We start from the raw sequence: 14,566 nt of genomic DNA, 5'->3' as shown, positions 1-14,566 counted from the left end.
TGACAATCTATATAAGCATATAAAGATAAATTAAAAAGCAAGACCGGTGGATTACGTGTATAGAGCAACGGCTTCCATATTGTCCCATACTAGCAGCCTAATATCTCCTATTTGATCTGCTTTTATATGTTTGACTGTTTTTAACTGCTCTTTAATTTCTTATACTGTACTATAACTTTTATTCTTATCGTTTTTATGTAAAGTACTTTCAGTGTGTATGCGTGTGTGTGTAACCATTTTCATAATATGTTGTAAAACAGGTTTACAGCTTTCTCTCTGTCTTCGTTACACACACAAATAAAAATATGTTTTTGTGTGTGTGTGTGTGTGTGTGTGTGTGTGTGTGTGTGTGTGTGTGTGACCTTGGTTTAGGTTTTAACCCTTGTGCATTGTCCTCAGGCCAAATCGGCCGAAAATAACATGGATGCATGCACGTTCTTCAGAGGTAAAATTAAGGATTACCTTCATTGAAATGTTGGGTGTTTTATTCAATTTTATAGCATTTGAAAAAAAAAAAGTGACATTCTGACATTTGACATTCTGTGATTCACTCAATGTCTTTTGAGCTTAACTATAATAAGTCAAAATAATTCATAATTTCTGCTTTTCTTTACTAAAAAATTAGCTATAATGTCATATACATTAGGTTTAGTGAGCATGAATTTTAAAAAAAGGCGTTGAAAAAAAGAGTCATAACCATCGGAGAAAAAAAAAAAGCGACAAAAACATCTGAAAAGTGCAAAAAAGCGACAGTTCATTTTTTTTATTTTGACTCTAAAGGACAACAAGGTTCATGGTCAACGGGAAGACAACACAAGGTAACTCACCAGCTCGGTTTTAATCCACAGGTGCACTCGCTCTCACAACCATGTCAGACTGGCGTGGACATGTTTTTGAAGACAGGAGATTAGTGCTGCAGATTTGAGTCTGAAATCATTGACTAGCCTAGTTAGGGAGCCACTGAGGGCTCACGCTGCAGGGAACCAGAGATGTACAGCAACGAAGTACAACTACTTCACTACTGTACTTAAGTACTAAAAGGCTGTATATGTACTCTACTGGAGTATTATTTTTTTCTCCTACTTCCACTTTTACTTGAGTACATATTTTCGATGACATTTTTTACGTGCTGCATCGTTACTCGTTACTGTTGTGAATTGTTTTTTCCCCCCATCTTTTTGTTTCTTCTACATAATATATAATGAAGCATATTGTTGGTTTTAACAACAATTTTAACTTTCCCTTTTGGATCGTTGTTGTCTTTATTCAGTTCAGTGTGTGTGTGTGTGTGTGTGTGTGTGTGTGTTTGTGTGTTTTTTAAGGCTGTTAAACTCACCTGTTGCTGGAGCTCGTCCAACTTTGAATTCAACCAGAACAACCACACCTCAAGCGACGTAAAAACTAATCCAGCCAGTTTTCTTTGAATAAATATAATGGTTAACTTCAGGGGCATTGCACCACATTCTGGGCTTGGTAGAAAGGCATTCTCTATGGGCCCCTCCCCGCATCCATTCTTGCATATTTTTTGGTACCCAGTCCCATTTCTACCCACAGTCCGACACCCCTGGTTAACTGCTCCTCAGATCTCTGCAGGGTAAATCCAGACAGCTAGCTAGACCATCTGTCATGTTTATCAACCCGCCCCCCCCCCCAATAATCAAAAAAACTATTTTTTCCTCGGAAAGACACCCGAGCTCACAGAGCGCCTGAAATACTGGGTCATCCATCTCCTGTTTAGAGCGGTTTCTGATTTCGTCCAAGAAGTTGTTCAGTACAGGTGTGAAGCCGCAGGTCCCGGTGCATCTCATCAAGATAATGAAGAGCAGAACAGCAGCTTCAGTTACATATTTGGCATCGACAGGCTATATAAAAGGAATAAATAAAAAAACAACTTGTGCCACATTTATCAAAACAATAATAAAAGAAAGATCAAAATACTAAAAAGAATCCCTCCCACGTCACTGCCAGTGAGCATATGTCAGTATCACTGGGAAACCACCTTTGTTAAATACTCATGAAGACTTAGCTGATAACTACTGATGGCTGAAACTCATGTTTTTTGTAGTCATTTGATGTATTCATGTATTCATGTATTTTATCATGTTTTGTGAACCTTAGGGACTGTTTGTTATTTATTCAAGGGGCCACCGGAGGAGTTTTGGGACCTTTAGCCAAAAAAGACATGCACCTCCCCTCACCAGTAAAATAAAATCTATGACCTTCCAAAACGATTTGGAAAAAAGACATGACCCTCCCCCAACAATTTATCAATATGTTCTGTACTGGTTTGCATTTGGCAAATATATACATATTGCCATTGTTTGTTTTTTTTAACAGCTGTGACATATGAGACTAAACCTCTGCATTCTCATCTGACGCATCCCACTCCTCTGTTATGGTGGGGGGGCCATTTCAGTAGATTTACTCACTTACACACTTCCTGCATTACTTCAAATACTAAGTTACTCCTCTAGTAAACTAGTATTCACATGAAATAAAACAATAAAACATTGAGACCATTCAGCAAGGCACTCTGGGTAATATTCAACACAAACTGGTTGCTATGGACTCGTTTGCTAAGGCTAAGGTTGCTAAGGCTTTCTCCACTTCGCCGTTTAAACAAAGTGGAATAAACGTATAAAAGTCCAAATCTACACAAAACCCGCAATCAAATAGTAAGCTGACATCACATTTATATACATGGCATTTAGGAAACCTTTATTGCAGCCTTGGCACGGTAAGATGTCCAGACTAGCAACAGTCATTTTCGTTTTTTGCGTCCTGCTGCTCCCATCGTCAGCCAGGTAATATTTTTTTTTTACTAAAGCAGTATATGAAATCTGATGTATTACCTACCACCATTTAGTTGTTTTGTGTTATTTAAGATATTTATAAAATATCTGATCATGCCAGAATTATTCCACTCATTTTTTAAACAATGCAAGTATCCGTTTCAGCCACCAGGGGGGCAGTGCTCCCTCTGCCCCATATGTCTATGCCCTGCCCCACAGCAAACTCATGGGTCAGACCCATCTGGTAGCGAAGGAGGGCAGAGACTGAGAGAGCTACATGGAGCTACATGGAAGAATATGCACCAAACAAGCCACTTTGAAATTTTGGCTGTTTCATGAATACAAAAGTTGGGTGACCCCCCCCTGGACTGAAAAATGTTGGATGACCCTCCCCTCAGAAAAGAATAAAAAGACACAACCCTCCCCTATTTTCCTCCGGTGGTCCATTCCATAAATACCGAACGGTCCCTTAGTTTGTGTGCCTAAGTCTCAGTCTGTTCTATATTTTACTTGGCTGCAAGACAAAAGTCAAAGTCGAAAATAATTGCAAACACAATGCGAGGTGGACCATGTGTACCTTTAGGGTGTTGTCAAGTAAAACACATCGGTGCGCCTCGGTGACCAATAAGCTTTGATTTATCAGGCAATTCATGCTTCTCTATCAGACAAGGAGACTCGATCTTCCGGGGACACGGGAAGATGGCTGCTGACACCACTACAAAAACCACTGCGATCAGGAACTTATGCTGCGTTCCAGACAATTTTTAGCCCGTAAGTTATGACTTCAAACTAAAAAGCAAAAAAGTCATGAACCTGGTGAGAGCTGTGGCCGGATGTGACTGGGGTCAACAGTCATTGTCAATTGACATCTATAGGGCATGCATGAGGTCATCAATAGATTATGGTTGTGTAGTTCATGGAGCAGCGGCAAAAACAATATTGGGAAAAAAAAAAATATAGATTACAGTATAGAGCATTACGTGTGTGCATTGGAGCTATTAAGTCAACCCCCATTAACGCAATACTCATATTAATGAATATTATTATAATGACGGGGAAAAGGAATAGTGAAAACTGTGGGGTTAAAGAAAATGCTGAACATTATATACATACCATACATAATATTGTACTGTACATTGAATGAGGTGGAAAGACGGGTGTTTAAAGATAGGGTTCAGGAGGCAGGGCGGGAGTGGAATCTGATGGGGATACTGGGATCAGAAGGAGAGGGATATTACCATTTTGGTAATATGCAAATAAGAAAAAAAAGTTGGTTAGTTGGTTAGTTTGCACCTTGGTCAGTGAGGGCGCTGTGTCTAGCGACCTGTACTTTACGGGGTGGTTCAGTTATTTTGTTGCTGAGCTTCGACAGTATCCATACTGTCCACTACCACAAGGCCAGCTGGCTTTTAAAAGAAGTTCCTATCCTAACCAGCATAAAACGGAAATATGTTGTTAGAATCGGAATGCGGTTGGTTTTATTCATGGATGTGTTTTAAGACGGTTTTATTTCCTTTAACCATAGGAGCGTAAGCAAATAAAGTGTGTGAAGCAGCAGGAATGGGGAGGCGATGTGAAGAGGTCCAGCCAAATAAATAAGATATGAACGCGTCTTATGCAGCCTGGCGGAGAAGTAAACGACGCTGTGGAGAGAAATTTTCATTTCCGCTTTTACCGGAGGCTGTATTACCGAGGGTCAGCGGCGCTGCGCCCGGGCTCCGGAGCACCGGAGCCGGCTTGGAAGCCGATGAAGGATCGGCGGTGCCCCATATCTATGGCAACCAAACTTCACCGGTGAGACAAACGTGCGACGGTCAGGAAGACGTTTTGGCAGGAGGAAAAACCGATCACAAAATGTAACGAAAATGTAACGGAACGAAAAGTATAGATAATTGCTGCAAAATGTAACAAAGTAAAAGTCAAAAGTATGCACTATTGATTCTACTTAAGTAAAGTACAGATACGTGAAAAATGTACTTAAGTACAGTAACGAAGTATACTGTACTTCGACCATTAATGTCATTAATTACCTGACCTGTTATCAAACATTAAAGGAATTTCCCCAGTGTGGGATTAATAAAGGCTATCTTATCATATCGAACAGAAACAGCACCATAAAAACAGTTACAACTTTATTTCTTGATTACAGACTGATGTAAGTAACAAAATGAGTAATTTAAGTAGTTTTATTTTTAAACTGTAACCTGATCGGGCAGGATCAGTGCCTAAAAACACAATTCAAACATTTTTACAGAATGACAGGCAGTTTGTCAAACATGAACAGCATATTTCTCTAATGTAACACAAACCTGGCTCAGGGAATGGAGACTTTCATGGGAGGCCACAAGCCGGTGCATCAAAGTATGAAAGTTCGATGTTGAAAGCAAGTGAACCTGGAGGCATCGAGCCACACCTGAACCGACTCCACAGGAGGCCAGGCTTCGCTTTGACAATACACAAAAATGTAATCCTGTCATCTCTTTTACAAATGAATTTAAAGCTGGGATAGGCAGTTTATTGTTGACGTCGTTGGGCAAAGGATCAAAGTGTTCTGAAAGAGAAATGGACTTCTGGACCTCCTTTTGGCTCTGTTTTCAGGCGTTAGTAAATCTAGCCATGATGGTGAGACTTTGGCCAATCACAGTTCATTTCAGAAAGAGAGAGAGAGAGAGCGTTCTTATTGGCTGTTTTGCAAAGGCGGATGCATGTGCAGGTAATTCAATAATTCAAGACTAAACTATTAAACAAGAGACTTTGTCATCAATCTAATTCAGTGTGCTTTTAACCCTTTGTTAACCAGAGAGCGCCATCTAGTGTCCCCTGTACGTCAGTGCCTCTGCAAAATAGCCTCTAGAAGGAACTTGTTTTGGTGAAACGTGTGTACATTTAAAAGTTGTTTTAGTCGTGTGAGAGAAAACTCAGATTGGACAGATAGTCTAGTTATCTGTCTGGATTTACCCTGCAGAGATCTGAGGAGCAGTTAACCATAGTCCTCACAAATCCACCGGAGGTTAGAATTACAACACAAAGAAAGAGGAAGGTTACGGACATCCGGCGGAATTTCCGCAGAATGAAAGCAATCCCGGAAGTGGAACGTCATGGATATAGACTATGCAACTACGTTTCCCCTATATTCATTCTGCAGCGACGCACTGCCGTGAATCCATTCAGTGTTTTTACGGTGTCTTTAGGTGCGCCGGACCAAATAATATTCGATTAAAACAGATCGATGATGATGTTTTTGCCCTCATTGTTCCCCCGTGAAGTTAGCTGGAAATGATGTTACGTAGCGTTGCACGTGGAGTGAGCGCTGCTTGTAAGGAAATAACGGAAACAGCTTTAAAAGTGACGCATTGCTCCCCTCCCCACAAAATAAACAAAATGGTTGACAAAGCTTCATCTACTGCGGCTAATTCAAGTTCATGTTTATGTAGCTAGCCTCGGGGGGCGCTGGGGTAGCTCACCTGGTAGAGCGCGCGCCCATATACAGAGGCTCAGTCCTCCACGTAGCGGCCGTGGGTTCGGTTCCGAATTGCAGCCCTTTTGCTGGATGTCTTTTCCCCTCTCTCTCCCCTGTCTAAGCTGTCCTATCAAAAATAAAGGCCTAAAAATAAAAAATCATTTTTTTTTTAGCTAGCCTCGAATCACAGTACGTATGTGATCTCAAAGGTCTTATAACGGCAGGCCGTCTGGATGAAAGGAGTTATTAGTACTCGTAAATGTTTTAGCTTTAAATACAAATAGGAAGCACATCTTTTTTTTCAAAAGATGTGGGTGGGAGGAGTCTAATTCTTTATCATTTCAGCCTTTTCATCCCCTCTGTTAGCGTAAGCGTGTTCTTTTGGCCGCTTTGGCAGCGGTACGGCGTTCGAGGGAATCACCTTTCTTTTTTTTGTCGCCTGCGGCAGCAAGACCATTCCCACTTCCACCGGCGCCTGCAACGCAACCTGACTGTGCAGGTCCTTGATAGTTTGTCTTAGTTCCTTCAGGCATGTGTCATCTTTTATAAGGTTCACGTAATCCATTATAGCCTTGAGATGGCCGATGCACTCCCTCCTGAGGGCTTTCGTGGCCGGTGGTGCCTCGGCTGGTGATTGGCTGCTGGCGGCCGGTGCCTCGGCTGGTGGTTGGCTGGCGGTGGCTGATGGGAGTGGCCGAAAAGGCTGAAATGATAAAGAAGCAGGCAAAATAAGTCATTGAGAAGAAGACTCCTCCGCTCCCCATCTTCTTAAAAAAAATAAAAAAATAAAAAATAGATGTGCTATAATTTGTGTATAAATCAATTTGTAAATGAGATGCTGGGATGTCATATTCTCTCTCTCTCTCTCTCTCTCTCTCTCTCTCAGAAAATCTTTCTTACCAAATATATAGCACTGCAGTAAAGCTGCAAAGATGAATCAATTAGTTGTTGTGGGGTGAGATCTGAAATAAAGCTTCACTCAAAGTCGTTTAAAGTGCTCATATTATGCTCATTTTCAGGTTCATAATTGTATTTAGAGGTTATATCAGAATAGGTTTACAAACTGTCGGCGCGTCCACATGATACAAGCCTTCCGTGATACAATCTTCTGAATGTAGCCATACTGAGAAATATAGAGAGTTGTGTGGAGCTGATAGTCTTAATTAGCTTTGTAGCAACTCATTTGACAATGTTTTTGCAATTTGGACGTTCATTAATATCAAAAAGTTATAACCTTACCTGTAGATTTTCCTGATCAATACTGGAGTGCCTCACTAATTCTTTAGCCTTCCCCATCAGGTTGCGGATATCTTTATCGGTGGGGTAGAACCTTCTTCTTGTAGGTGATGGCGGCCTTTCATCCTTGAAGAGGTGTCTCTCCACAAACTGTCTAGAGTGCTGTCTTATCTCGCTCACTCGTTTCACCCCACTTTTGGTGAGTTCTATGATGTGGCTCTTCACGCGTTCATCCACAGGTTCATAGATACCGGCATCCTGCACAATGTGTCATAAGAAAAGGATGTTTCCACCTTCTAAACCTGGGCAATAGATCCAAAATCCTATTGTATTACTGTTTACAATCCTCACAGAGGTGTGTGTGTGTGTGTGTGTGTGTGTGTGTGTGTGTGTGTGTGTGTGTGTGTGTGTGTGTGTGTGTGTGTGTGTGTGTGTGTGTGTGTGTGTGTGTGTGTGTGTAGCACCGAATCCAGGATTCGGCTTCGGACGAATATTGGGCTTTTTGATGGGGTTCGGTTTCTGCCAAACCTACGAATTTTTTTCCACCAAACCGGACCCTACGCTCGCACTTCGCTGGTCGACGTAATGACACCGCCGTTGATTACGGGAAGGTGTTTACGTAGGTGGAGCGTACAATGTAGTAGGCTGTGAGAAAGTGGAAATGGAACTGGTGAGCAGAAAAAGTGTTGTTTGGCAGTACTTTCAGTCAAAAGAAGGCCATTCAAGTCCAGCTACATGTTCAATTAACAATGCTGATTAGTCTGGTGGTGGCGAGGACCCTAAACAATACACAACATCACCGCTGTTACAACATCTGGTATGAAATGTCCGACAGAATACGAGTTGGGCATGAAGGAATCTACAGACAGCAGCCAAAATGCAGCAACTTCAGGTACGGCAAAGGAAGGACAGTCACTGCTCAAAACTTGTGTTAACCAGACGACCATTACCTACTTTATGGGATTATAAATCTAAAAGGCTAATATTTTGGATATTGATTGGATCTTGAGATAGGGTAAACATAGGCCTATGGTAATTGTCAAAATAGTTGTCTTGTTTTCCTGGCATAATGTTGCCTATTCTTTTTTTTTTTAACAGTTAAAATAAAATGAAAAACACTGCTGTGGACGTTGTTTACTTCATTAATGTGTTTCCTGTGTTAATGGACTGAGGATGGGAGGAGGATTCAGTATTCGGTTTCGGCATAATCTTAACCAGTGGATTCGGTATTCGGCCGAACCCCAGAAATCTGGATTTGGTGCATCCCTAATGTTTATGCATACGTATGTACAGTATATATGAACTTTTTTTATATACATACTTAGATCTGTACATTGTAGTCAAATCTTTATGTTTACCTTGTTCAGCTTTGTTGTCCTTGTATTTAGCCATATGTCTATTTCTGTGTATGTACATCGAGAGCAACATAAAGCCAAAGTAAATTTCCCTGTATGTGTTAAGGCAGTTACACACCGACGGCAGTTGGACTGATCGGTCTCCCCGAGTTGGTCAAAAAAAGTGCCTCAGAACACACCGAAGAGACGAGACGTAATACGTCTCCATAACAGCAGGCGGCGCTAATCTGTATTGTCGCCCAAAAAATGAAAACCGGCAGCTGATTGGACGAACGTGTCACATGGGTCTGGCTGCTGCTTCCGGATTTTGGATTTTTCAACCGGCCATTACTAGCGGCTCGTTCAGAATACGATCTCATATTGTACAAATAGTTCACCGAAACGTGTTTTTGAAAACATTTTAAACGAGAAATAGGACGTGCAGTTGCTGAATCTGTCTTCATTTCAGACCAACCAAGGTCAGTTTAAAAGATTATTGTCAGATTTTGAGAGGCTCATCCCGCTTGCCATTTCCGGGTGAGTCCCGACCGCCCTGTCTCCGACTGAGCATGTCAGGTCGGCCAAAATGAAGGCCGACAGCTCCTCCAACGGACGACGGCACGGAGCACACCGAACAGACTCCAGTCACTGACCTCGCCAGACTGTCGGCCCGGTGTGTAACTGCCATTACACACTTACTTGGCCATGAAAGCTGATTCTTGTGTTTGTCGTCTGCCAGGGTTAGACTGTGATTTAATAGCTGTGACTTCTGTTGTTTGTATTGTCTTTGTTTTAGCAGTTAAATGGTAAAGCCGCCTACACACAATCCGCAGAAAAACCGATCTTCACTTGCTGTGCCATTGTTTTCCGATGAGAAGAGCAGTGCAAATAACTCAGAGGAAGTGCTACCCTTGGCCTAAATTGCCTCACAGTTTTACCTCTGATCATGTGTAGGCGGCTTAAGACACACAAAAGTTTGCTATTTAAATAAATAACTTGCTATGACTGTTTCTTACTTTACTACTAACTATGGCACACAATATATCTTGTTTTTTTTTTATGGTTATCGCGATATCAACTGGTGCAATATACACATCGCGAAAGGCTGCGACATATCGCAAAAGACAATAGATTATTTTGTGTTAGTTGAAAGAAAATATTAGTAGAAATCTGCACTTTAAAATGTGTCATTTTTTTAGTGGTGCCTTTTATATTCAATTTGTTCAATAAAATGTTGGAAATAATGTTCCCTCATTTGTTTGAAATTCAATAAGCAATTTGTTGTATTTTAGCAGAACACTGAAAGCAGCAGAAATGCAGAACCGAGTAGACTTCAATATCTGTTTATGTATCGCAAGTAATATCGTTATCGCGACATTAATGTGATCACATATTGCATATTTTATCGGGCTTATCGTGCAACTCTTAGCACAGTAACATACAGTCTCTTATGAAGAAACTATTTCTGTAAGATGGTCATCAGATGAGTATGGCTTAGGTGTGCGCCCATTAATTATGTTTTGTCATGATGTCAAGTGATTTCAGCATTTCCTTTTCACAATGTACCTGTCCACACAAAGGGTGGCCAACATGGTCTTCGATGGCAGGGGTCCGCACATAGAAGAAATCCTCCCAGCGGACAGAGGATGGATCATTCTTCACATCCTGCTTGAGTTTTGTTACCATTTTCCTCCGTTGACTGTCCTTGTTATCTGCCACCTGAAAGACAAACCTGAGGTTGACTACTTTTCAGCTACTTACATATATTTAAAACTGTACAATACATTTGGAGAATACATGTACTAATGATAATCAAGATTCTTAACCCTTGTGTTGTCTTCCATTGGACCATGCACGCAGGTCCTCCCGGGTCAAAACTGAAAATCAACACCTTTTCTGACGTTTTTGTCCCTTTTTTCAATGTTTTTGTGTCACAATTGTGAGTATGTAGTGTATCCTGTTTTATTTGGTAGTATCTGTTTTCTCTCTAGTTATGGCTCGTTTTACTTCCTGTCTTGTGTTTTCCCTCCTGTATGATTGTCTGCCCCGCCCTGATGTGTTACACCTGTTCCTGATTTCTTGATCCCTTGTTTAACCTTGTTACCCTGTGTGTTTAGTCTCTGTGTTTTCGTTGTGTCTTGTCGGATCATCTTGTCTGATATTGTATGTTGTCGGTGTTCCAGTTTGTTTCCGTGTTCCTGGTCTTTTGTAACCTGACTCTGTCAGATGGATTGCTTCACATTTGCTCAACATATCCATCTGGGAACTTTCCGTTGGAGAACTTTTGGGAAGGGGCGAAAATACTGGTTAGCTGATTGGCTAAACCATCTGTCTATCACCACCTACCTTGCGCGATAGCTACGCTCATCTCATCTGTGGAAGCCGCTACGTTGTTTAGACTGAACAGTCGCTTCTCGTTGCGTCACACCTAAAGCTGCCTCAAAACCAACGCTGATTGGGCCGTCGTATGGCGAACAGCTCCAAATTTTCTCTGTCAAGATGCCAGACTGATCTGCGAGTGGAAAACTGGAACTCGCGAGATCAGGACGGTCTCACGAGGCTAGGTCTTTTGTACTCCACAGTATTTTTGGAAACATATCTTGCCTGTTTCTTCAGGACTCTTTTTGTTGTACCCTTTGCCTTATTAAATCTTTGAACTCTGGGTCCAAGCTTCGCCACTCCCGTGACATTTTGGTGCTTTTTTGCAGTTGAACGTTTCTTTTCACTAGACTACCATGTATAAACAACACTCACACCAACTTATTAGTTTTACACTTATTTTCGGAATTCATGGTCAATAAACCTCATTTATATTGAAGTTCAGACAGGATACCGTTTCAAAAACCTTTCAATTTCTTTTTCAAATGCTAAAAACTGAACCAAACCCCGAATTCAATGAAAGTAGAGATCCGATCTCTTGTTGGACTTGTGAAGGGTGTGAAGGAATCATCCATCTGTGTTATTTTTGGGTAAATAAAATTAGGTAGTTAAAAAGAAATACATATTTCTAAAATAGAAATTTAGAAAACGGGTCAAATTTGACCTGAAGGCAACACAAGGTTTAAATGAAGAAAGGGTGGAGCCAACCGTCTAACCTTATAATCAGGGAATTTGGCAATCCTTGAAATGTTGAGCACTGCCGGACACCCGAGCTTCTTTGTGGTCTTAATAAGACGCCTGTTCTTCTGATTGTACTTGAAATAAAGAATTGACATTATAATGCAGTGGTCATATCATTGTAAACAGCATGTCCCCATTAAAACAGAGTGGATTATATTTTTATGTATTTATTTAGGGATGTAACGATACACTCAATTTACGATTCACGATTTTAAGTTCACGACAGTTTTCTCAGGATTTTTTTTAACCGAAAGAGCTGCAGACAAATGAAAGATATTCCTTTATTTATATAAACAACAATAATATGCAAAACAACAGATGTGTCCTCTTATCAAGAGTGCCACTGACATTTTTTCCCCAATTTTTCTAGTTAATTTGTGTTGTTTAAGATAAAGTATTATCTTAAACAACACAAATTAACTAAATAAATAGAAGAAAAAAAATCTCTTCAAATAAATAAACTAAGAAGACGTAAATGTACTGTATTTATGTAGCGCTTTTCTAGTCTTAACGCCTACTCAAAGCGCTTTTACATAATACAGAAACCATTCACACACTGAGGCCGAGGCTGCCGTACAAGGTGTCACCTGCTCATCAGATGAACATTCACACTCCGATGGCGCAGCATCAGGAGCAATTCACGGTTCAGTGTCTTGCCCAAGGACGCTTCAACATCGAACTGCAGGGATGGAACCACCAACCTTTCGATTGGTAGGCGACCGCTCTACCACATAAGCCACAGCCGCACCGACGTATTGACTGAACAAACAAGTGAAACGAAAAGTAGAATATGCACTAGGGCGTTTAAAGTGCTCATATTATGCTCATTTTCAGGTTCATAATTGAATTTAGAGGTTGTATCAGAATAGGTTTATGTGGTTTAATTTTCAGAAAACACCATATTTTTGTTGTACTGCACATTGCTGCAGCTCCTCTTTTCACCCTGTGTGTTGAGCTCTCTGTTTTAGCTACAGAGTGAGACCTCTCACTTCTGTTCCATCTTTGTTGGGAGTCGCACATGCTCAGTAGCTAGGTAAGGACTACTAGCCAGTCAGAAGCAGAGTATGAGGGCGTGCCCTGACAGTAGCTAGGTAAGGACTACTAGCCAGTCAGAAGCAGAGTATGAGGGCGTGCCCTGACAGTACCTAGGTAAGGACTACTAGCCAGTCAGAAGCAGAGTATGAGGGTGTGCCATGCTAGCAGCTAGGCGAGCATTATAACGTGTGTTCCAAAGTGACCACGTTTGTCTCTGAAGTAAAGGCTGGACTACAATAGAGCTGTTTGGAGCAGTTTGTGAACAGTGTTTTCTGTTGGAGATGGTAAGTCCCTTTGGGGTGGACTTTGGGCTTTTTCACTTTGTAAACCTATAATGTGCACAAAAAAGATAGAACACAATAAAGTAAAGGGGAAAAGCCAAAAAGCATAATATGAGCACTTTAAAAACTGCATCGTGATTCAGTTATCATCTCAACCGGTTGTAATCTTTACACATGTATACAGATTTTAACTGATTCATCGTTACATCCCTATGAATTACAGATGTTGAGGATGAACATTCAAGTGTACGGATCATAAGAATAACAGACAGACAGACAGACAGCAGCCTACCTCCTTCTGCTTCGCCTCAGCATATCTCATCTTCTGCTGCCTGGACCTGTCTCTCCCCAGGTGACAGCCCAAATGCTGATAGGCAATGAAAACGAAAGGCACCCCATCAAAGGGGATGCTGGCTGTTTTTTGGGCACTTTCGTGACTCCACTCCCATCGCACTCTCATCGGATTTGATGGCTGCCATGCTAGGTATTTGTTAAGAAAGAATAGCGTTACCTACGACAGGTCTTTTGGAGACTTCAGTGACAATCTAAATGACAAAAATCTAAATCTACTGGCCACTTTATTAGGCACACTTGTACACAATCTAATGTGATCCAGTACAAAGAAAATCTGCCTTTGCAAAGAAAATAATGTTCAGTTTTGATTGACACGTGTTTTATTTAGGTAAGTGGTATTGAACTGGACTGCAGAGATGTGTTTGGCCACTTCATTCACACAAACTGGAGGGACAGAATATTAGGAACACCAGTACAACACTATGACTTCATAAAATAGTATTAATACCTTTCTGACAGCATCAGTGTCAACAAAAACGGAAGCATTAGCCTATAGACGACGTCACAGTTGTAAACAAACATTTCCTGTTGCAGTATGAATGACATCAACTGACAACAACGGGCCAGGCTGTTGCCTAGCAATGAAATTCCATTTAAAGCAACATTAAAAGTGCATTCATGGCAGGGCAGTTACATTATAGAAGTGTTACCGTAGACTGGGTGTTACTAATAAAGTTTTGGATGAGTGTTTTCTTTTTTAAAGCTAACGTTACCCAAGCTAGTTAAATGCTAACGAAAGCTAACGTTACAGCGATAAAAAAAAAAAAGACTGACGTTAACGTTAGCTTTTGCCGGTTAGAAAACACTTACCAGCACCGTGGAAATGCTTGTCAGACTTATGAACGATGTACTTGGTACGTGTAGTTTCCTCCAAAGTTTTTACAAAGTTTTCCACAGCCCCCTTGGACCGGAGAACTGTAGCTGCCTCAGCCATGGTTGATGCTAGAATGGATG

At 41.1% G+C, this 14,566-nt stretch overlaps 1 protein-coding gene and 1 long non-coding RNA gene across 4 annotated transcripts; one reads left to right on the top strand and one right to left on the bottom strand.

Moving 5' to 3' along the window:
* The first annotated feature begins 354 nt into the window (after window positions 1-354).
* Window positions 355-6,937, top strand: LOC144520893 (uncharacterized). Of its 2 annotated transcripts, XR_013502264.1 has the most exons (4): window positions 355-445; window positions 781-818; window positions 3,458-3,563; window positions 4,318-6,937. It is a non-coding gene; the product is annotated as an uncharacterized LOC144520893 (long non-coding RNA). The 2 variants fall into 2 exon arrangements; XR_013502262.1 differs by lacking the exons at window positions 3,458-3,563; window positions 4,318-6,937 and adding an exon at window positions 1,323-1,827.
* LOC144520883 (uncharacterized) lies at window positions 4,912-14,566 on the bottom strand. Of its 2 annotated transcripts, XM_078254994.1 has the most exons (6): window positions 14,423-14,566; window positions 13,551-13,738; window positions 11,918-12,016; window positions 10,389-10,541; window positions 7,492-7,746; window positions 4,912-6,955 (listed from the first exon to the last, which is right to left on the bottom strand). In XM_078254994.1, the coding sequence occupies exons 1-6, from the start codon at window positions 14,544-14,546 to the stop codon at window positions 6,578-6,580; spliced, it is 1,197 nt and encodes a 398-aa protein (XP_078111120.1). In that variant the 5' UTR covers window positions 14,547-14,566; the 3' UTR covers window positions 4,912-6,577. The 2 variants fall into 2 exon arrangements, with proteins under 2 accessions (XP_078111120.1, XP_078111129.1); XM_078255003.1 differs by lacking the exon at window positions 11,918-12,016.

This window comes from Sander vitreus, chromosome 1 (genome assembly GCF_031162955.1).
Source record: "Sander vitreus isolate 19-12246 chromosome 1, sanVit1, whole genome shotgun sequence".
NCBI classification, from domain to species: domain Eukaryota; kingdom Metazoa; phylum Chordata; class Actinopteri; order Perciformes; family Percidae; genus Sander; species Sander vitreus.
This window is presented reverse-complemented; position numbering and strand designations above follow the sequence as displayed.